The 24,428-nt window shown below is 48.7% G+C and overlaps 1 protein-coding gene across 4 annotated transcripts in view; it reads left to right on the top strand.

The window, feature by feature from the left end:
• The window catches only part of shld2 (shieldin complex subunit 2), a 167,803-nt gene that overhangs the window by 141,479 nt on the left and 1,896 nt on the right, over window positions 1-24,428 (top strand). For all 4 annotated transcript variants that reach the window (XM_072491825.1, XM_072491823.1, XM_072491824.1 and 1 more), the window contains 4 exons: window positions 6,505-6,639; window positions 8,600-8,806; window positions 15,626-15,860; window positions 20,960-21,075. In XM_072491825.1, the coding sequence (XP_072347926.1) occupies window positions 6,505-6,639; window positions 8,600-8,806; window positions 15,626-15,860; window positions 20,960-21,075 (693 nt within the window). The remainder of the gene's footprint in view (window positions 1-6,504; window positions 6,640-8,599; window positions 8,807-15,625; window positions 15,861-20,959; window positions 21,076-24,428) is intronic.

Genomic DNA, 24,428 nt, shown 5'->3' with positions numbered 1-24,428 from the left:
TCCGACCACATAATCTGACCAACGCATCCACCAGCGTGAAAGTCAACGGCCATGTGACCTCCTGCCCACTGGACTCCGGGAGCACGGAGAGCTTTGTACACCCGAATACGGTAAGCGCTGCTCCCTTAAGGTACACCTACCAATCAAAGTATCTCCCTGGCCTCCGAATGCCATCGCGTAGCGATCCGGGGGTACTGCACGGTCACGCTCACAGTCCAAGGCGTAGAGTTCCACGGCTTTTGCCTCTACATCCTTCCTAACCTCTGCGCTGCACTTATCCTCGGCCTGGACTTTCAGTGCAACCTCCAGAGCCTGACCCTTAAATTCAGCGGACCCTTACCACCCCTCACTTTGTGCGGTCTTGCGACCCTAAAGGTCGATCCTCCTTCCCTCTTTGCCAATCTAACTCCAGATTGCAAACCCGTCGCCACCAAGAGCAGACGGTACAGCACCCAGGATAAGGCCTTCATCAGGCCCAAGGTCCAGCGGTTGCTTCGAGAGGGCGTCATCGAGGCCAGCAACAGCTCCTGGAGAGCTCAAGTGGTAGTGGGTAAGTCTGGGGAGAAAAACCGAATGGTCGTGGACTACAGCGAGACCATCAACAGGTTCACGCAGCTCAACGCGTACCCCCACCCCCCCCACGCATATCTGACATGGTTAACCAGATTGCACAGTACCGGGTCTTCTCAACGGTGGACCTGAAATTCGCTTACCACCAGCTCCCCATCCGTAAATCAGTCCGGCCATACACCGCCTTCGAGGCAGACGGCCGGCTATATCACTTCCTTAGCCTTCGACGTCACCAATGGGGTTTCGGTCTTCCAAAGGGAGATGGACCGAAAGGTCGACCGGTACGGCTTGCGGGCCACGTTTCCGCACCTAGACAATGTGACCATCTGCGGCCAAGATCAGCAGGACCACGACGCCAACCTCGCTAAATTTCTCCGCACCGCCACTCTCCTCAACCTCACGTATAACAAGGAAAAGTGCGTGTTCCGCACAAACCGCTTAGCCATCCTTGGCTACGTGGTCCAGAACGGAGTTCTTGGGGCCCGATCCTGACCGCATTCGCCCCCCCCCCCCCCCCCCCCCATGGAGCTCCCCTTCCCCCACTGCCCCAAGGCCCTCAAACGCTGCCTGAGGTTCTTCTCATATTACACGCAGTGGGTCCCAAACTATGCGGACAAGGCCTGCCCACTCATTCAGTCCACTCATTTCCCCCTGACGGCTGAGGCCCAACAGGCTTTCGCCCGGATCAGAGCCAAAGCTGGAATGCACGCTGTAGACCAAACACTTCCTTTCCAAGTAGAAAGCGACGCATCAGACGTCGCCCTTGCCGTCACCCTCAACCAGGCAGGCAGGCCCATAGCATTCTTTTCCTGCACCCTCCATGACTCCGAAATTCGGCACTCATCCATCGAAAAAATGGGCCCAGGCTATCGTTGAGGCTGTACAACATTGGAGGCATTACCTGGCCGGCAGGAGATTCACTCTCCTCACGGACCCACGGTCGGTAGCCTTCATGTGCAGCAACACACAGCGGGGCAAGATCAAAAATGATAAAATCTTGCGGTGGAGAATTGAGCTCTCCACCTATAATTCCAAGATTAAGTATCGCCTTGGCAAACTCAACGAGCCCCCAGATGCCCTATCCCGAGGTACATGTGCACAAGTAGACCGACTCCGGACCCTGCACAACAGCCTTTGTCACCCAGGGGTTACTCGGTTGTACCATTTCTATTAGGCACGAAATTTGCCCTACTCCGTCGAGGAAGTAAGGACAATCGCGAAGGACTGCCAGGTCTGTGCGGAGTGCAAGCCGCACTTCTACCGGCCGGACTGCGCGCACCTGGTGAAGGCCTCCCGCCCCTTTGAACGCCTCAGCGTGGATTTCAAAGGCCCCCTCCCCTCCTCCGATCGACACACATATTTCCTCAAAGGGGCTGTTTAGCACAGGGCTAAATCGCTGGCTTTGAAAGCAGACCAAGGCAGGCCAGCAGCACGGTTCAATTCCCGTAACAGTCTCCCCGAACAGGAGCCGGAATGTGGCGACTAGGGGCTTTTCACAGTAACTTCATTGAAGTCTACTTGTGACAATAAGTGATTTTCATTTCATTTTCAGTGTGATCGATGAATAGTCCCGGTTTCCCTTCGCCATCCCATGCCCCGTCATGACGTCTGCCACCGTCATTAAAGCCCTTAATTCGATCTTCACTCTGTTCAGCTTCCCCACCTACATCCACAGTGACAGGGGATCCTCATTCATGACTAATGAGCTACGTCAGTTCCTGTTCAGCAGGGATATCGCCTCCAGCAGAACAACGAGCTACAACCCCTGGGGAAACGGACAGGTAGAAAGGGAGAATGGGACGGTATGGAGGGCCGTCCATCTGGCCCTGCGGTCCAGAAACCTCCCGGCCTCCCGCTGGCAAGAGGTCCTCCCTGATGCACTACATTCCATTCGCTCATAACTCAGCACTGCTACTAACAGTACACCACATTAAAGTCTTTTTGCCTTCCCCAGGAAGTCCACATCCGGGGCATCACTCCCAACTTGGCTCACAGCTCCGGGAACCATGCTTCTCCGTAAACATGTGCGGCTCCACAAGGCGGATCCGTTGGTGGAATCCTGCTCCACGCAAACCCACAGTACGCCTACGTGGCATTCCCCGACGGCCGCCAGGATACCGTCTCCTTCAGGGACCTTGCACCAGCAGGTTCCACCCCCGGTGCCACCCTCCCCTCCCCCGCCGCCCCCATCACCCCCCCCTAGGACCGTCCGTCCTCCCCCTGCCCACCCCCGTTGATGAAGAGGATTTCGCCACACTGCCGGAGTCAACTTCGACCACGACAGCGCCAACATCGCCGTCACCACTTCGCCGATCTCAAAGGACCATCAAGGCGCAGGACCGGCTGAACCTCTAATCGGCCCGCCGGATGACCAGAGACATTTTTTTTTTACAGCTCTGTAAATATTAAAGATTGCGAATTGTATATAGTTATCCTCCACCCCCGCCGGACTCAATTTTAACAAGGGGTGAATGTGGTAAACCACTGTGTTCTGATATTAGAGGTTGTACGGTAGAACTTGCACTACTGGTTCACCTGTGGCCCCTGCATGCTAGCTCCGCCCAGGAGGTGGGTTATAAATATGCGTGGCCTCCAGCTCGCAGCCATTTCGCCAGCTACAGTGGGAGGCCACACATCTGATACTAATAAAGCCTCAGTTTGGATTCAACTTCGTCTCCAGTCAAATTGATCGTGCCTCAGTGATTGCACTATGTCTATTGTTTTTTGTACATTGTTTTTATACTGTTGCTGTTTGTAATGCCAAAAATACCTCATTAAAATTGTTTATTTAAAAAAAAGGAATGTTTGTACGGAGTCTTCACGTTCTCCCCGTGTCTGCCTGGGTTTCCGCCGGTTTCGCTGGTTTCCTCCCACGAGTCCCAAGATACATGCTTTTAGGTAATTTGGACATTCTGAATTCTCCGTCTGTGTACCCAAAGAGGCGCCGGAATGTAGCGACTAGGGGCTTTTCACAATAACTTCATTGTAGTGTTAATGTAAGCCTATTTGTGACAATAAAGATTATTATTATTACTTGCCATGAGTCAGAATGTAGATAATAGACTTTATGGAGCATGCAAGAATGGACACAAGTCAGTAGAACTTTGCAGTTATCAAGTCTGGAGGCAGCAGAAGCCTAGATGATAATTTGAGTAGTAGATGGGACTGATTCAAGATCCGGGATGGGCTATATTATTAAGGCTGCAGTGTCAACTTCAAACACTCCTAGGTTGCCAATACCTCTGATGTAAAGCTCCTTTAACTCTGCCCTAAGCTTCAGACCTACCTTAGAAGAGTACCTCTTGCATTGTTGTGACATATGTTCCATTTTACTCAATTCAGTTTCTGAATGATATCACTAATAAGGAGCAAATATGTGATGTAGGCAAAAGACACGGGCAAAATTCTCCGGAAATGGCGCGATGTCCGCCCACTGGCGCCCAAAACGGCGCAAATCAGACGGGCATCGCGCCGCCCCAAAGGTGCGGAATGCTCCGTATCTTTGGGGGCCGAGCCCCAACATTGAGGGGCTAGGCCCGCGCCGGTCGAATTTCCGCCCTGCCAGCTGGCGGAAAAGGCCTTTGGTGCCCCGCCAGCTGGCGCGGAAATGACATCTCCGGGCGGCGCTTGCGCGGGAGCGTCAGCGGCCGCTGACAGTTTCCCACGCATGCGCAGTGGAGGGAGTCTCTCCCGCCTCCACCATGGTGGAGACCGTGGCGGAGGCGGAAGGGAAAGAGTGCCCCCACGGCACAGGCCCGCCCGCGGATCGGTGGGCCCCGATCGCGGGCCAGGCCAGCGTGGGGGCACCCCCCCGGGGCCAGATCACCCAGCGCCCCCCCAGGACCACGGAGCCCGCCCACGCCGCCGTGTCCAGCCGGTAAGGTAGGTGGTTCAATTTACGCCGGCGGGACTTCGGCCCATCCGGGCCGGAGAATCGAGCGGGGGGGCCCGCCAACCGGCGCGATTCCCACCCCCGCCGAATCTCCGGTGCCGGAGACTTCGGCAACCGCAGGGGCGGGATTCACGCCAGCCCCCGGCGATTCTCCGACCCGGCGGGGGGTCGGAGAATGTCGCCCACGGTGTCTGCTCAATCTCATTGCAAATAGGACCCTTATGGCTAATAAAGGAGACTTTCATTCATCTATATTTTAGATGAGGTGTTAAACTGAGGCAAGGGAGTTCTTCCAGTTGTTCAGGATTGCTTAAGACAAGCCAACATGAATTTGTTAGAGACTAATTGTGTTCAACTAACTTGATTGAGCTTTTTGATGAGGTAACAGCGAGGATTAATGTGGATCATGCAGTTTATTTGGCTTATCAGGACTTCCAAAAGACATTTGATAAAGCAACATGTAATAAGCTTGCCAGCAAGATTGAAAACCATGGAAGAAAAGGAACAATGGCAGCATGGATCTGAGGTTGGCTGAGTGACAGGAAACAGAATAGTGGTGAAAATAAGATTTTCAGACTACAGGTCTGGGTCAGTACCAGTACCCCTACTTTTCTTGAGATAAATTAATGAACTAGATTTGGGCATACCAGGAGCAACTTCAAACTTTGTAGGTGACACTAAACTTGAAAATAATATTAACTGTGAGGAAGCTGATGATAGACTTCAAGAGGATGTAAACAGGATGGTGGAATGGGAGAACACTTGGCAAATAAAATGTAATGAAGAGAAATGTGAAGCGATACATTTTGGCAGAAACAACAAGAAGAGGTCGTCTGAAATAGAGGACACTGACATAAAGTGAATTGCAGAAGAACCAACAGCGGCATGAGCAAAAATATTTTTACACAACGGTGTTTAGGACCTGGAATGTACTGCCTGAAAATGTGGTGGAGGCAGATTCAATCGTGACTTTCAAAAGAGGATTGGATAAGCACTTGAAGAGACAGAATTTTCAGATCTATGGGGAAAGGGTGGAGGAAGTGGGACTAGATGAGTTGCTCTTGCAGAGAGCCAGCATGGACAAGATGAGTGAACAGCCTCCTTCTGCGTTGTAACCATTCTGTGCTTCATTCCATGATTCTGTCGTCTACTTTCAATCAACATCACTGATACAGATTAACTAGTCGTATCATGGCCAGAAATCTCCGGCTGTTGAGATTTATTTTCCCGCTAACCATGCACACCCAAGCACAGGTTTCCCGGCAGTGTGGTGTGGCCTCAATGGGAAACCCCGTTGACGAGGGGAGGGAGTTTAGAATCGTGGCAGCAGCAATCAACGTGCCGCCAAGAACCTCGCGGCTGGGAGAGTGGAGAATCCCGCCCCATATTGCTGTTAGTGGTACCATGCTGTTTTGGTTTCTTACATTACAACTGTGATTATACTTCAAAAAGTACCTCAATAACTGCAAAGCATTTTGGGACATTCTGAGGTCACAAAAAGTGCTACATAAAACCAAGTGTTTCTTTTCAATTTTGAACTTTGACCTGAAGGTGAAAGAACCAGCACTCCCATCCACTTCCCTGAAATAGTGTTTTTTGATGAAAATCTTGATTTAATTCGATAGTTCAAAGGTTATTGTGACCTTCATTCAATTGAAGCAAGGATTCCTCACACGAGAGACATTTCAAGTTAAGCTTTTCACTGTTAGATTTTGATTATTTACAAATTTACATCGAAGCGTAATGAAAGGTCAGAGCTCCGAAAACTCCTTCTTCGAGGAACTAGGAGGGTGAGGGAGGGGCTAATCAACCAGGGCCCCCTCGCTGATTGGTGTTTAGTGACCCAGTTACAAACTGTAGTCTGGGTGTTGGGTGAGGACCAGTTCAGAATAAAGTGCAGTATTTATGATCCGACACCCAAACATGGATCATTAGCAAGCAGATTCAAACATTCCCATATTTTGTGATTCTGCCCTGCAAAGTAATTTGAAGTTACTGCTGCTGATGGTGCACTGTATAATGTAACATTACCTTACATACAGAGAACACCTACACATATCGTGGGAAGGAGCAACAGAAGGTAGTGCTGAGCGTGGAGCAGATCAAAGGCCAACCAGGCACGTTAACACTTTGGGGAAATGGGATGACCTGGCACACTCAGATTCAAAAAAAATTGGGTGAGTGAAGCGTAACATCTAATGTAAGGAGTGACTGACGTAAAATGCTGGACCTTGTGTGTAAGGAGTCACCGAGGGAGAATTTGGATGAGTGTAGGTAAGAAGTGATCAAGGAAGAATAATAAAGGTATGTGTAAGGAGTGACTGAGGGAGAATGATAAACAGCCTGTTTAAGGTGTGGCCTGGGACAATTAGGAATGGTGTAAGGAGTGACCTTGGAGTACCGTGAGCAGCACAGTAGCATAGTGGTTAGCACTGTGGCTTCACAGCGCCAGGGTCCCAGGTTCGATTCCTCGCTGGGTCACTGTCTGTGCGGAGTCTGCACGTTCTCCCTGTGTGTGCGTGGGTTTCCTCCGGGTGCTCCGGTTTCCTCCCACAGTCCAAAGACGTGCAGGTTAGGGGGATTGGCCATGTTAAATTGCCCTTAGTGTCCAAAAAGATTAGGAGAGGTTATTGAGTTAGGGGAATGGGGTGGAAGTGAGGGCTTAAGTGGGTTGGTGCAGACTCGATGGGCCGAATGGCCTACGTCTGCACTGTATGTTCTTATGTTCTAATGGGGGACAGTTTCTGGAAGGAATGAAGAACAGTTAGTAAGGGTTGCTGTCTAAGGATCATTGAACAATGAAAAACCTGGGGCGGAATTCTCCGTAATCGGCGCGATGTCCGCTGACCGGTGCCAAAAACGGCGCAAATCAGTCCGGCATCGCGCCGCCCCAAAGGTGCGGAATCCTCCGCATCTTGAGCGGCCGAGCCCTAATCTTGAGGGGCTAGGCCCGCGCCGGACTGATTTCGCCCCGCCAGCTGGCGCAGAAATGACATTGCCGGGCGGCGCATGCGCGGGAGCGTCAGCTCACGGCAACCCCGTTAATGCGCAGTGGAGGGGGTCTCTTCCGCCTCCGCCATGGTGGAGACCGTGGCGAAGGCGGAAGGAAAAGAGTGCCCCCACGGCACAGGCTCGCCCGCGGATCGGTGGGCCCCGATCGCAGGCCAGGCCACAGTGGGGGCACCCCCCGGGGCCAGATCGCCCCGCGCTCCCCCAGGACCTCGGAGCCCGCCCGCGCCGCCTTGCCCTGCCGGTAAGAGAGGTGGTTTAATCCACGCCAGCGGGACAGGCATTCTAGCAGCGGGACTTCGGCCCATCCGGGCCGGAGAATTGCCGGGGGGCGCCCGCCAACCGGCGCGGCGCGATTTCTGCCCCCGCCAAATCTCCGGTGCCGGAGAATTCGGCAACCGGCGGGGGCGGGATTCACGCCAGCCCCCGGCGATTCTCCGACCCGGCTGGGGGTCGGAGAATCTCGCCCCTGTCTCCTTCCCAGCTTACTTCCACTAATTCTGAAACTGGTGTTTCTTGTTTGGTAAATCAAGGTGCTGAGAGTTCTCAGGCTATTTAACTAAGAGGTGAGTGGTGAACTCACAACCTTTCTCGATCTTGGCCTCATACATTGTAAATGCAGGGACCAATGACATTTGACCAGCAGGATCTATGGCTGAGTTTTCCATTCAGTAAGTCGAGTTCATTAATCTTGCCGATTTTTGATTCTGTGATACCGGGATTCTTCAAACGCAGACTTGTTGAATTTGGTTTGCCAAGATGATCATTGGCTTCTCCCGTGTAGGCTGGGTGACCATTCAATCAGTCAGTGACTAAATAGAGTTCTTTCAGCCCGCCTTCAGATTTAAGTCAGCAAACACATCTCAGCAATGTGAGTCATTGTTGCACTATACCACAGCTATAGCCTATGGGGTCTTGCTCTGTGACTGTGCACAGGGTAACTAAATACTAAGCCTGGCCCAGCTCAGTTAATTCCGCACAGACTGGCCATTCATTGTACCTGTGGTTTCCAGTACTTTGTGGACGGTACTACATTTCTACTATTCCATCCAGTTAATCTGATGACCCTTATTCTTCTTATTGTGTGGATTGTTTGTAGCTTTAGCCAATTATGTCTGAATCTTTCAGATCATGTTTGGGACTTCAGAAATCTGCTGGTCTTCCAAAATCCCATCACCGGGGACTTGGAACTACATACCACACCTTGGTCGTCCTGTGAGTGCTTATTTGATGATGATGAAAGAGCCATTGCATTCAGGACCAAGTACCATCCCAGCGAGACAGCCGCTATTAAAGTTATGGACCTTTACACCCTGCTTCACACCAAGTATTCAGGTGCGTACAGTTCTATTTGATGGCAACAGTATCCTAACCAAAGGTCACATGTTTTGCTTCAGGGTGAGTTTAAATTCTGGAGTATTTTACAATTTATTTCTCTGATGACATTTGTGAGAAAAATTAGCATTTTTTAAAAGGGAGAATTATCACTCCAATGTTCTCCTCTCCTTGCCTGGAGGTCCTGTTCTCAGGCACCGGCCCCAAGGGGCTATTTTTTGTGTAAATGCATACAATTAAATTCCGTGAAATTCTCAACTAGCATCCAGGGGTTCTAAGAAGAAAGAACTTGAATGAATACAATGCTTTCCACAACCACACAATGTCCCAAAATGCTTTACAATCAATTAAATACTTTTGTAGTGCAGGAAATGTTGCAGCCAATTTGTGCACATAACAATTGCAGAAACAGCAATATACCAATGACCAGATAATCTGCTTTAGGAATGTTGGTTGAGGGATAAATAATGATCATGGGATAACTCCTCTTGAATCGTTTCTATCAGTGGGAGAGGGCAAATGAGGCCTTGGGGTTGACATTTCACCTGAACTATGGAACCTCCGATTGTGCTACTCACCCTGCCGAGATTTTGTGCTTAGACCTTGAACTAACAATCTGCTGACTCAGGTGAGAATGGTACTGGCCAAGCTAAGACTAATGCCAAAGTCCAATTTTAATGTTTGTGTCGTGCCCCAGCTGAAATCAGCCAACTGGGCGACTGGGCAATGGTGTTACTGGTTATGCCACTGGGAGGAACAAAGGAATGGGGCACTTGCAGCGAGAGTGAACTTTGTCACTCCTCAATCATTTCGTGGGACTAGATTAGCAACATAAGAATTTCTAAAGGAGAACATGGACTAAGGTCCATCTAGTTTGCCTTCCACTCCTTGTAGTCACGTGTTAAGAAGATAGGAAGAGGAATAGGTCATTCAGCCTGTTGAGCCTGCTCCACCACTCAACTAGATCATGGCTGACCAAGATGTGGAGATGCCGGCGTTGGACTGGGGTGGGCACAGCAAGACGTCTTACAATACCAGATTAAAGTCCAACCGGTTTATTTGGAATCACTTGCTTTCGGAGCGTAGCTCCTTCATCAGGTGAATCGATGAAGCTAGTGATTCCAAATAAACCTATTGGACTTTAACCTGGTGTAAGATTTTTTGCTGTGGCTGATCAACTACAATAGTGGACTTGTGAGGTTGAAAGTCTGGCTGTGTGATTCACTGGGGTATGGAAGCAACTTGCAACTGTGTAAAGACAAGACAGGATAAGGTTTGGGGAACAGATATCACTAACCAAAGCAACAAATATAAAATACTTTTAAAGTATTCACAGCAGAGGGTCACTGGCTCAATTCTTGTCTGGCTGAATTGGCTGATCTTGGCAACATCGTAATGCCATCTAACCAAGGTGACCTGCTCTTCAACAGTATCAATGATCTTCAGTGGAAAATATAGTCAGCTGTGAATGCAGTCAGACTGAGCTGTACCTTCCCTCCCACGGCAAGTTACCTATTACCTGCTGATGCTGGGAATTGCTTGTTTTTTTTCTTAATTTGAAGGGATATAGGCATCGCTGGCTGGGCATTTATTGCCCATCCCTGAGGGCATTTAAGAGTCAACCATATTGCTCAGTCTGGAGTCACATGTAGGCCAGACCAGGTATGGATGGCAGATTTCCTTCCCCAAAGGATATTCGTGAACCACAATTTTACGACAATTGACAATGGTTTCTTAGTCGTCAATAGACTTTGAATTCCAGATTTTATTAATCGAATTCAAATGCCACCATCTGCCCTGGCATTATTCGAAACCAGATTACTAGTCCAGCGACAATGCCACTACGCCATTGCCTTCCCTGGCAGGGATGGCAGACTGCGATGCTCTCCATGGTGGCAAAGCAGTATTTGACAAGGCAACTCTTCATTGAAACTAATGTAACTGACACTAGATGGCATATTGGAGCTTTCGTACAGAATGACGAGTTTAACCTCCTGTTGTCAATCAGTGACTTGAATACGTTTTAGAAACAGAAATCTTTGTGTAGACAGAGAAATGTGTGTGGTAGAAGAATTTTAACCTGGTGCAGTGTGTGGGTCTGTGTGCTAGTCAGATGTTGCAATTGGCAAAAATGGCGATCTTATTGGGAATCTAGTTCCAGCCTGAACACTTTCATGTTTTAGTAGTCAAGGGGGGTCCAAAATGATTTATTTACAAAACGAAAGCATTTACAGGTAAGTCTCAGTCGGGACTATGTTACAACTCAGCTCTTACCTGGGCTGACTTTCATGGTAATCAGTTAACTAGCCCGCTGATGGGTCTCCGCCACTCAGTGGGGGGATCTCATGCTCCACGAGGCTCACAAGGAGATTAATCAGGTCGTCCCTGTGGGGGTGGGGGCTCATAAATTCCTCTCTCTCTCTCTCCCCCCCCCCCCCCCCCCCGAAGTCCGTAAGGTAGCACTGGAGGACATCTACTCTTCTTTGCCCTCTCACCTCCACAACCCAAAAACAGATGTGCAGGATAGGTGGATTGGCCATACTAAATTACCTTATATTGGGGGAAAAAAATAATTGGATACACTAAAAAAAAAAAAATTTTTTTAAATGACTGCCTCGGGGGTACCACTGTTCCCTGGCCAGTTTGCCGTCAGAAGTATCGGTTTCCTGGGTCTCCATCTGCAAGCCAGAGTCCACCATCTCCCGCATCTCGGTGTCGGGACCCCTGTGGGGCAATGCCCCTGTGTCGTGACGATGTGGCTAGAAGACAGTTCCTCTGGTAGGGCGTGGCGTAACACTGTCCCCCTGCTCCTGAGGTGGTCACGGTGCTTCCACATCATCCGTTTGCACGTCTTCATCTGGTACGAAACTGGTCCGGTCTGCTGTATCACTCTCCCTGGAATCCATCAGGCACCGTCAACGAACTTACAGACGTACACTGAGTCCCCTGGTTTGAAACTCGTGGTCCACGTCCACGTACCTTCGCTTTGCTTCTGCAGGTCCTGACCATGTTGTACTTTCCCAACAATGTCAGGGAACGCGAGGCTGAGGCGGGTCCTGATCCTAAAGCCCACTAACAGTTCCGCCGGTGCTACGTCGATTGTGGCATGCGGTGCAGTGCAATAGCTAAACAAAAATCTTGCTAGTCGCATATCCGCAGTCCCCATGGTCTGTTTCTTCATTTCTCTCTTGAAGGTCTGCATCGCTCGCTCAACCAGCCCATTTCGAGGAAGGGTGGTGCGGATTGCCGCACCCCGTTTGCCTTCATAAACTACTCTATCTCGTCGATAGTGAAGGGCCAGTCGTTCGATCGCGCCATCCAGGCCTGGACACCACACATAGCTGCGGGCCAGCATCTTCATTTTACACACCCCTGGGTGTCCATTTTGCAGATCCTGAAGAATGGAGTGTCTGCCCTGGCTTTGGGACCACGACGCAAGCTCCCCACAGGAGGATGCTGTCTTCCTCGCTCAGACCCTGCATGATGAAACTTCTTCACCGCGAATACGACAGCCAGCCCTTTTTCTATAAGGGCATAATTGTGCTCCGTGGTGGCCAAAGTCCTTGACGCGAATGCTATCGGCCTTTCTTTTCCGTCAGCCATGCGGTGGGACAATACAGCTCCAATTCCATAAGACAAGGCGTTGCACGTCCCCAAGAGGCTTGGAGGGGTCTTCATGTGTCAATAATCTGGTGGACGTCAGCTGCCGCTTCACCCTGGCAAAAGTTTCCTCCTGAGGCGCTTTCAATGCATCTCGGGTAGAGCTGGGCCAAAGTCGCAAAACTGAGCCAATTTGTACAATCACTCCAAAAGCTCGATAACGGACTCCCCTGGGGTCCTCTCGGCCATATTAAATCAATACCTCGGTACGATAACTGACGGCTTGCATCATATTTGATTGCCACGAGTGCCATTAGCTCTTCGAACATCTTGTAGTCTGGGGCCGCAGGTTACGTCATGCTCTTTATGTCGCTGAAAGTGGGAGCTCCACAGGCGGTCAGAAGAATTACCATCTGCCGATCACCCCCGATGATATTTTCACCTTTAAAAAAACGCGCATACGCTCTGCATACTGAATCCAGTTCCTCTGCACCAGCTTCGAATGTATTGAGTGTTTACTTTTTACACTTTGCAAGGACCAGTATGACCAACAATAATAGCAGGAGGCACTACACACTATTACACAACAGCTAATCAGATGTGTACATAGTCCATTTAAAAGAAGAAAATCAATTTCTCTGCTTCTTGCCTGGAGTTCCTAGTTATACACTCCATGAAGGAATACGATGCAGAGCTCAGATCTGTAAGCAATTGAGAGAATGAGGAGGAAAACCAGGAGGAGGAAGGTGATGAGGGCAATACAGCACAAGCTGATCTTTTTGATGCTGATCCCTTATTAATGCAAGGTTCACTTATGACCGATGTCGGAAGCAGACATGTCTCTTGTCTTGCCCCCCTCAGCCCCCGAAAGCCACTGACAAAGCAGTCCTGTAAACATCTAGCCAGCTTTTTTTTTCTTTCATTTCATGGGATGTGGACATGCTGACTAGGACAGAATTTGTTGCCCATTGCTAATTGCCCTTAGAATCATAACATTTACAGTATAGAAGGAGGTCATTTGACCCATCGAGTCTGCACCGGCCCTTGGACAGAGCACCCATACCTCCACCCAATCATAGTAAGCCACCTAACATTTTTAGACACTAAGGGCAATTTAGCATGCTCAGTCCACCCAACCTGCACATCTTTGGACTGTGGGAGGAAACCGGAGCACCCGGAGGAAACCCACGCAGACACTGGGAGAACATGCAGACTCATAGAACATAGAAACAGTACAGGCCCTTCAGCCCACGATGTTATGCCGATCATTTATCCTAATCTAAGATCAACCTAACCTACACCCCTTCAATTTACTGCTGTCCATGTGCCTGTCCAAGAGTCGCTTAAATGTCCCTAATGACTCTGACTCCACCACCTCTGCTGGCAGTGCATTCCACACACCCGCCACTCTCTGTGTAAAGAACCTGCCTCTGACATCTCCCCTATACTTTCCTCCAATCACCTTTAAATTATGTCCCCTTGTGACAGCCATTTCCACCCTGGGGAAAAATCTCTGGCTATCCACTCTATCCATGCCTCTCATCACCTTGTACACCTCTATCAAGTCACCTCTCTGCCTTCTTCGCTCCAGTGAGAAAAGCCCTAGCTCCCTCAACCTTTCTTCATAAGACATGCCCTCCAGTCCAGGCAGCATCCTGGCAAATCTCCTCTGTACCCTCTCCAAAACATCCACATCCTTCCTATAATGAGGTGACCAGAATTGGACACAATATTCCAAATGTGGTCTAACTAAAGTTTTATAAAGCTGCAGCAAAACCTCACGGCTCTTAAACTCAATCCCCCTGTTAATGAAAGCCAACACACCTTACGCCTTCTGAACAACCCTATCAACCTGGGTGGCAACTTTGAGGGATCTATGTACGTGGACCCCAAGATCCCTCTGTTCCTCCACACTTCCAAGAATCCTGCCTTTAGCCCTGTATTCAGCATTCAAATTCGACCTTCCAAAATGACTCCTCACAGACAGTGACCCAAGCCGAGAATCGAACCTGGGACCCTGGAGCTGTGAAGCAACAGTGCTAACCACTGTGCTACCGTGCCACCCTTGAACTGAGTGGCTTGTTAGGCCATTTCACAGGGCAGTTAGGAGTCAACCACATTGCTGTGGATCTGGAGTCACATGCAGGGGTAAGGACGGCAGATTTTCTTCCCGAAAGAACATTAGTGAACTAGATGTCTTTTTTAACAACAATCGATGATAGTTATCATGGTTACCATTACTAAGCATTGCTTTATATTCCAGATATATTAATTGAATTCAAATTTCCCAAATTGCCATGGCAGGATTTGAACCCATGTCCTCAGAGCATTAGCCTGGACCTCTGGATTACTTGTCCAGTGACATTATCACCACGCTATCATCTTCCCAGCCCCCTTTTCCATCCCACCATTTTCTCCTGTCAATTAATGCTATCTCATTCATCATCAAGCAAGATAAAAAGTGACCCAAAGTGGACAAGATGGGTAAGTGATGGATGTAAGATAAAATGTATGTGATTTAATTAAACAAATGAGAAATGATGGAAATCAAGAACCAATGATTAGGCGACATCATGCTTGGACTTAATAGACTGAAGAATGAAAGGTGTTCAATAGATATGTTTTCCTGAGAAAGATGAAGTTCTGTGCGTGACAAATGTAGAGATAATAGTCTTGAGAGCATGAGATTGTATGTAGGGTTAAAATGTGCAGATTGGCTCAAGACTCATTCACTAATAACTGACATCTTTCGGGACTTGTGGGAGGAAACCGGAGCACCCGGAGGAAACCCACGCAGACACGGGGAGAATGTGCAGACTCCATACAGACAGTGACCCAAACTGGGAATCGAATCTGGGACCCTGGTGCTGTGAAGCAACAGTGCTACCCACTGTGCTACCGTGCTGCCCAAATAATAGTATCTACCCTGTCAAGCCCCTTCATATCCTTAAATAGTGGTTTTTCACACTGCTCCCAACTCCACAACTCCATCTTGTGTATTAACTCTTTCTGTGGCAGCATAACGAATGCCTTGCGATCTTACTAGTTACCATCCTCAAACAGTATTTCCCTTTCATAAAACCAGGTTGACTTGTTCTAATCGTACTATGCTATTTTTAAGTGCACTATAAAGCTTTCCTTAATGATAAATTGCTGAACTTTCCCAATGACTGATGTCTGGCTAATAAAGTCCACTCCTATCTGTATCTCTCTTTGCAGGTAGTGTTCAATTAAGGACCCACATAGTAGCAATGCAGTGGAATGCCCATTCTACCCTTAATCCCTTCTTCACGATGGATGCCTCCACTCCAGTGGAGACAGTTTTTGCCTCTCTCTCCCATTTTACATACTCCGGCTGTGGGAACTGTGGCTCTGAACTGGAACTTGATGAAAATGGCATCTACCAGCAGTGTATTCCTTGCTTACCAAATGGCACCGTGCAAATCTTTTACAGGTAAGAATTCTATCCAAAGCTTCTCTCCGACGGTCCCCACATCACGCTAAGACACATACCCATGGTGCAAGATAAACAGGAAAGTGTGTTACAAAGCTGTAAGTGGGTGATGCAATAACTCAAAACCCTACAAGAAGAAGCAACACAGATAATTGGGAAAATGCTAATTGGGAAATCCAAAGCTCGGGGCCATGAAGATAAGATGGCAATGAATTCAAGAGAAACCTCTTTACTCTGAGTGGCAAAAATGCTGCCACAAGGAGTAGGTAAGGCGAATAGTATAGATGCATTTAAGGGAAGCTGGGTAAGTACGCGGGAAGAAAATAATAGAAGAATTCTTTGATGCAGTGGGAAGAGGCTTGTGGAGATAAACATCAACACAGACCCTATGGCGCCAAATAGGCTGTTTTTGTGGTGTAATTTTTTAAAATGTATTTTATTGCAAACTCAAAGCAAATATTGTTACAAAGAACATCCACACATACCATCAATATACACAGTGTGTATATTTTTTTCCCCTTTATAATCCCCCTTCCCCCCGATGACAAACAATTCCTTAAACATAGAATCATTGAATTTACAGTGCAGAGGCCCTTCGGCCCATCGCGTCTGCACCAGCCCTTGGGAAAGAGCACCCTACTTAAGCCCACACCTCCACCCTCTCCCCGTAACCCAGTAACCCCACCTAACTTTTTGTTTGGACACTAAGGGCAATTTAGCATGGTCAATCCACCTAACCTGCACGTCTTTGGACTGTGGGAGGAACCCGGAGGAAACCCACGCACACACAGGGAGAACGTGCAGACTCTGCACAGACAGTGCCCCAAGCCGGGAATCGAACCTGGGATCCTGGAGCTGCGAAGCAACTGTGCTAACCACTGCTACCGTGCTGCTCCATGGATAGGTACAGATACCATTGGGGCAGAACCCTCCCTCTGACCCCCCCCCCCCCCCCCCCTGAAGGCAATCTTAATCTTCTCCAGACTCAGAAATTCCTGTACGTCCTCTATCCACACCGCCACCCTTGGCGGCGCTGCCGACCGCCAATTTAGTAATATCCTTTACTGGGCAATCAAGGAGGCAAAGGCCACCACATCAGCCCCCCCCCCCAGCTTCGACATTTCCGGCATACCGAATAACCCCGTCAAGGGGCACGGCGTCACCCCAAATCGCAGTGCCTCCGACAAAACCTTAAAGCCCCTCCCCACCCCCTGCCCCAAAACTTCTCCAATTTGTCACACACACCCAGAACATATGGGTGTGGTTCACCGGTCCCCTCTCCCACTTCTCACAGCAATCTTCCACCCTCCCGGAAGAAGCCACTCATTTGGGCCTGTGCCATATGCACCCTGTGCACCACCTTAAATTAAATGAGACTGATACTTGCGCACACGAGGTGGCGTTGACCTGGTGCAGCACCTCACTCCATATTCTTCCATCTTAACTCGATCCCCAGCTCCTCCTCCCATTTTCCCTTAATCCTGTTCACCAATGCTGTCTCTTTATTTCCCAGCCATCCATTGATATCCCCAATCCTTCCCTTTCCCCATACATCTGGAATCAGCAGGTTTTTCAGGAGCTTATGTTCAGGTAACTAAGGGAACGTGGTAATTCTTTCCGTGCAAAATCCCGCACCAGTAGGTATCGGAACTCACTTTGCCTAGGTAACTCGATTTCTCTCGAAATTCTGCGCACTCCACAAACCGCTCTTTTATTACAGGTCCCTCACTCGTTCTACTCCTTCCTTTCGCAACCTCTCATACATCCCATCCATCCTATTGGGTGCAAACCTGTGGTTACCACACAATGGGGCCAGCACCGACCACCGTCCCAACTTAAACTGCTTCTTCAGCTGGTTCCAAGAGACTGTTTATCAAAGAGACTACCACCGGGCTATTAGAGTATTTCCCTGGGGAAAACGGGAGTGGAGCCGTTAACATGGCTCCCAGATTCGGCCCCACAGATGAGTCCTCCTCCACCCGCACCCAATCCGACCCCTCCTCTGCCCACCATTGCCTCACCTTCTCCACATTGGCTGCCCAGTAGTATTGCATCAGATTCGGTAGCGCTAGCCCCCCAACTTGCCTTTTCCTCTGCAACAGCGTCCGACTAACCCGTGGCATCTTACCTGCCCATACAAACTGGGAGATTCGTCTACTGACCCTCCGAAAAAAGGCTTTGGGACGAACAATTGGGAGCGGTTGAAAAATAAACAAGAACCTGGGCAACATATTTATCTAAACAACCTGTACTCTCCCTGCCAGCAACAACAGTAGGGCATCCCAGCTATTTAAAACCCCTTTATCCCCCTGTTAAATTCCATCTGTGCATCTTTGCCCAGTCATGCGCAATCTGGATCACCAAATAACTAAACCGAACATTCGCAATCGTGAGCGGCAGGGGCCCAGCTTTGTGTTCCTTCCTAACTCATTCACCGGGAAGACATCACTCTTTCCTACATTCCATCTGTGTAGGGAGAAGGCCCCAAATTTTCCCCAAAATGCCATAATTCTTCCCATGCTACATATAACATAAAGTCGTCTGGACACACTATGCTCCCTGCCCCCTCCCCGTCTCACAATACCTTGCCACTTTTCCGAGTCCTGGAGCTCAATCGCCAACGGCTCTATTGCCTGTGCAAACAATAGCAGTGACAGCGGGCATCCCTGTCTCGTTCCCCCATGTAGCTTAAAAAATCTTGACTCCACCCCATTTGTTCGGACACTCGCCTTGAGAGATGCAGAGAGCAATTGTATCCATGCCACAAATGTCAGCCCAAACCCAAACCTCCTCTTGCACTGAATACAGAAAACCTAACTGTGAAATCGTGTTTGTTTAAACAATGGCAAATCCCAGTGCACACCCAGCCTCTGGGTTTGCAACCTACAAGACCCCCAAAGATGAGCAGGTTAGGTGGATTAGCCATGATGCTTTTCCCCTTAGTGTCCAAGGATGTGCAGGTTAGGCGGATTGGCCATGATGCATTTCCCCTTAGTGTCCAAGGATGCGCAGGTTAGGTGGGGTTGCAGGATCACAGGGGATAGGGCGGGGGAGTGGGCCTAGGTAGAGTGCTCTTTCAGAGGGTCCGTGCAGACTATTTGGGCCAAATGGACTCCTTCTGGACTGTAGGGATTCTGGGATTCTATGATATGTGGCGGCATGGTAGCACAGTGGTGAGCACTGTTGCTTCACAGCGCCAGGGTCCCAGGTTCGATTCCGCTTGCCTCACTGTCTGTGCGGAGTCTGTACGTTCTCCCAGTGTCTGTGTGGGTTTCCTCCAGGTGCTCCAGTTTCCTCCCACAAGTCCCGAAAGGCATGCTTGTTAGGTGAATTGGACATTCTTAATTCTTCCTCTCTCTACCCGAACAGGCGCCGGTGGCGACCCGGGGCTTTTCACAGTAACTGTCATTGCAGTGTTAATGTAAGGCTACTTGTGACAATAATAAAGATTATCATTATATTATCATGATTCTATTCTAATTTGTTATTACCCCTCGGAGACCGATAAATTTAAAAAAAGTCATTCTGCATATATACTTTATACTTTCCGCTGAATTGCAATCTTTTCCTTACACCCGCGCCCCCAAAGAGCCTGCCCCTCCCCCTTGCTGACCCCTCAATTCTTCTTGAAGAAAACGATGAATGGTTTCCACCTCCAGACGAACCCCTCTACCAATTCCCGCAGAGCAGGGTACAAACCCCAAACTTCACCCCCTTCTTGATGAGGACAGCCTTTATCCGGTTGAACCCGACTCTCCTCTTCGCCAACTCCGCACCCAGGTCTTGGTAGACCCGTAACTCATTCCCTTCCCAGGTACACCTCCTGGTCTGCTTCGCCATTTCAAGGTCTTTCTTTGTCCAAGAATCGATGCAGCTGCACCACCATAACCCTCAGTGGCTCCCCCACCTGCGGCCTCCTCCTCAGCATCTTGTGCGCCTGATCCACCTCGAGGGGCCGGACAAAGGCCTCTTCCCCATCAACCTCTCCAATATCCTCGCCACATACTTGGCGGCCGCCTCTCCTCCCACGCCCTCAGGCATCCCGACGATCCTTAAGTTCTGTCTCCTGGAGCAATTCTGCAGGTCCTCCAATTTCTCTCTCAGCCTCTTCTGGCTGTCCAAGACCATCCCCAACTCTGTCTCCAACGAGGCCATCTGCTCCTCGTGCTCCCCCACCTGCCTTCTCCACCTTCTCTGCCCCACTCTCTCAATCACAGTCTGAGCGGCTCCATCAGCTTAGCCAGGTATTCTGAAGCCTCCTTCCTCTGCTGCTGGAATTTTCCATTTAGAAACTCCACCAGCTGCTCCATCGACCATGGCGGGCAGCGCTGCCCTCTTGCCCTCCACCATCTTAATCTGTGGCGCACCATAAAAACTGTCCTATTCCAGCTGTACACTTTTTCTCGTGGCACTTCTCGTACTCTGATCCATATATCGATCTCACCAGAGTATTAGCTTCCCTGGGCCCTCACACACCTTCTGCACTCAAGGTGGGAAAGGACCAACAAAATCTGAGCAGGAGCCACCAAATGTGCGACCACTCACTCCATGGCCGCCACCGGACGTCCAGGTCCCTCTCTTTGACCTGTGGTCAAGCTGTCCCCAGCTTTCTGTCTGATAGGTAACAGACTTTTCCCTCTGCAGACCAGAGCAACTGCATCTCACTCTCTCTCTCTCTCTCTCATCTTTCCCTCTCTCCCTCTGCCCGTTTGGCTCTGTACAAAGTCAGCAATAACAAGAACATCTGCTTCTACCTTTGCTTTCAGATGTTAAAATTTAGCATATGCATTTCAACAATTTCTGACCTGGGTCCCCATGGTAACCAAGCATACTGGCTTCCTGTTGGGCCAAACACATAGCAAATCATAGGACTCTCTTCATTGCACCATTTTACCTTAAGTTAAAGAGACAGTCCAAAACATCATAATTTTATAAAACCACTCATTTGTAGCAATCAGTACAATCCAACATAAGTATGTAAGTGTACCTCGCCTGAAGAAATTTTAGGAGATCCCTGCACATTGCCGATCAATGAAGAGCAAGCTGTGAGTTACTTTGGACTGTCAACTTGTTATTATCATTTCTTTGTGTTTTCCCAGGCCCACGATGCTTGTAATAACAGACCAAGGTTTCCAGATTGACGTTCTTGTCTCATCCAAACTCATGGAGAAGATATTTCTTAATATTCCTCCCACCTGCCTAAGCAAACTTCTAGGTAACTGATCGGCCTGTATCTTAAGTAAACATATTATGAGGATAATCAGATTGCAGAAGGAACACAAGGTAGAGAAGCAGGAATGTTTACAAAGGTAATTTCAGAGCTTAACGCTTTGGTAGATGTCGGCATGACCACCAGTGCTGGAGCAATTAAAATCAGGGATGCTCAAGAGGCCAGAAGTGGACAAGGGCAAATATCGAGGAGGGTTACAGATCTGGCAGATGTTTCAGAGCTGGGAAGACGTGAGGCCATGGAGGAATTCAAATTCAAAAACGATGCAAATTTTAAAATTGAGGCATTCCTTAGCCAGGAGCCAATGCAGGTCGGCGAACAGAGATCAATGGTGACAGGACCCAGTGCAAGTTAAAAACAACAACTTGTATTTATATTATGCCAAAGTACATCACAGGAACATTTTTTAAAACGTGACACTGATCCGCATAAGGTGATATTAGAATGGGTGACCTTGGTCAAAGAAGCAAGTTCTATGGAGCATGCTTAAAAAGGAAAGTGAGGTTTTGCCCAGCGCTTTGGGGCCTAAGCAATTGAACGCATGGCGACCGAGGCTGGAGCAATGAGGAACAGGAGTAGGCCATTCAGCCCGGTCTACCATTCAATACAATAATAATCTCTATTAGTATCACAAGTAGGCTTACATTAACACTGCAATGAAGTTACTGTGAAAAGCCACTAGTCGCCACATTCCACCACCTGTTCGGGTACACAGAGGCAGAATTCAGAATGTCCAATTCATCTAACAAGTGTGTCTTTCGGGACTTGTGGGAGGAAACCGGAGTAACCGGAGGAAACCCACACAGACATGGGGAGAACGTGCAGACTCAGCACAGACAATGGCCCAGGCCGGGAATCGAACCTGGATCCCTGCTGCTGTGAAGCAACAGTGCTAACCACTGTGCTACCATGCCATCCATCCGATCGTAGTTGATCATCTACTTCAGAGCCTTTTCTCACACTGTCCCTTTCAGTCATTGATAGTTCTTAATCTGTCAATCTCTGCTCCCAACGCACTCAATAACTGAGCTTCCACAACCCTCTGGGGTATTTAATTCCAAAGATTCACAATCCTCTGAGTAAAAACATTTCTCCTCATCTCGGTCCTAATTGGCTTCCCTCTTATTTTGAAATTGTGTCCCCTGATTCTAGACTCCTCAACCAGGGTAAACATCTTACCTGTATCTCCCCTGTCTACCTCTTTATGTATTTTGTGGATTTCAATTAGATCACCTCTCATTCTTTGAAACACTAGAGAATGGGGTGGCACAGTGGTTAGCGCTGCTGCCTCACAGCGACCGGCCAGGTTCGATTCCCCACTGGGTCACTGATTGTGCGGAGTCTGCACGTTCTCCCCGTGTCTGCGTGGGTTTCCTCCGGGTGCTCCGGTTTCCTCCCACAGTCCAAAGATGTGCAGGTTAGGTGGATTGGTTACACTAAATTGCCCCTTAGTGTTTAACGGGTAGGTGGGGTTACAGGGATAGGGCAGGGTAGGATGCTCTTTCAGAGTGTCAGTGCAGACTCGATGGGCCGTACCGCCTCCTTCTGCACAGTAGGTATTCTTTTTTTTTAAAAATATATTTTATTGAAATTTTTTTTCCCTGAGCAACATTTTTCCCGCTTACAAAACAAACGAAACAATAACAATAACAAAACAGAAATTTTTAACTTTTTAACAATAATAATAATAATAATACACAAGTAACAAAACCTCATACTCTATTGACCCACAGTAGGTATTCTATGAACATGGGCTCAGTTTTCCCAATCTCTCTTCGTAGGACAGTCCTTCATCCCGTGACCAAGTCTGATGAACTTGGTTGCATTTCTTCTATGTCAGTAAGGGGACCAAAACTGCACACGGTACTCAAATTGTGATCTAACCTAGGTTCTTAGCAATTGAAGCAAGACTTCAGCACTCCTGTGCTCAAATCTTCTTGCAGTAAAGGCTAACTTACCATTAGCCTTCCTAATTGCTTCATCTGCAAATTAGCTTTCAGTTACCTATTGATGAAGACACCCAGAACCTTTTACACACCTACACTTTTACACACCTACACTTTTACACACCTACACTTTCTAATCTCTCACCAATTAAAGAATATTCTGCACATCTGTTCCTCCTACCAAAGTGGATAACTTCACATTTTCCGTCTGCCATGTTCCTGCCCACTCACTGGCTGGGGTATTCCTGCCCCACCATGGGGCCTGCCGTGGGGGATGCAACAGGCCAGCCATAAGTCCATTGACTTTCAACAAGACCGGAAGATCCCGGCAACTTGTCCAAGCTCGCAAATCACCCCTCCAGAATCAAATCTCTCATTCCTGCCACCCCATTATCCTCCCGGGCAAGACTGGAAAATCCCGGCCACTAAGTCTGTCCAAGGTTGTTTTGCAACTTCCTCACAACACACATAAATATAGCCCCTAAGGGAGAGGGTATTTTCACATAACTTCATTGCAGTGTCAATGTAAGTCTACTTGTGACAATAAAGATTATTATTATTAATAATTCGGTTTACCCGAATACTTCCCTAGGGAGAACAGGAGGCCGTCACCAATGCCCACAGCCCCAACCCCCTACACGACCCTGACTCCATCTGTACCCAAACTGCCTCTTGATCCTCACACCAGCCCAACACCTTCTCCGCATTTGCAGTCCAATAGTAATATATCAACTTTGGCAATGCCAAACCCCTGACTGCCAGTATCTCTGGAGAACTGTTTTCTAAATCCTTGCTACCTTTCCCGCCCAGATGGGTGAAATCAATCTCTTCACACACACAAGGAACATTTTCAGTAGACAGAACGGCAAACACTGAAATAGGATCAGAAACTGCAGTAAAATATTCATCTTCACCGATTGGATTCGGCCCGCCAAAGACAGAGGGCGGCTATCCCACCTCTGTAAATCAGCCTTAACACCACTCACCAGGCTCGTAAAGTTCAACTTATGAAACTGGGCCCATCCCCAGCTACTTGCCCCGTAAATACCTGAAATGAGTGCTCATTAAGCAGAATGGCAATACTCCCAGATTGGCTCCCTTGCCAGGCGGAAAAACACTCACTTTTCTCCAAGTTCTTCCCTATATTCCTTCTTAGCAAACAGGTCTCAACACAAATTATCCCCGGAAACCGGGTAAAAAGGGCCAAAATCCGAGGACTCTAGCAGGAGCTACCTTACGTGCGATCTCCTCCTATATGTCACCACCGGATGTCCCATCAGTGGCATTGTAACTGAAATTTCTTTTCCTTTATTCTTTCATGGGTGCCAGAGCCAGCATTTATTACCCATCCCTAATTTGAATGGCCTGCTTGGCCATTTCAGAGGGCACTTA

This window comes from Scyliorhinus torazame, chromosome 28, assembly GCF_047496885.1.
Source record: "Scyliorhinus torazame isolate Kashiwa2021f chromosome 28, sScyTor2.1, whole genome shotgun sequence".
NCBI classification, from domain to species: Eukaryota; Metazoa; Chordata; class Chondrichthyes; order Carcharhiniformes; family Scyliorhinidae; genus Scyliorhinus; species Scyliorhinus torazame.
This window is presented reverse-complemented; position numbering and strand designations above follow the sequence as displayed.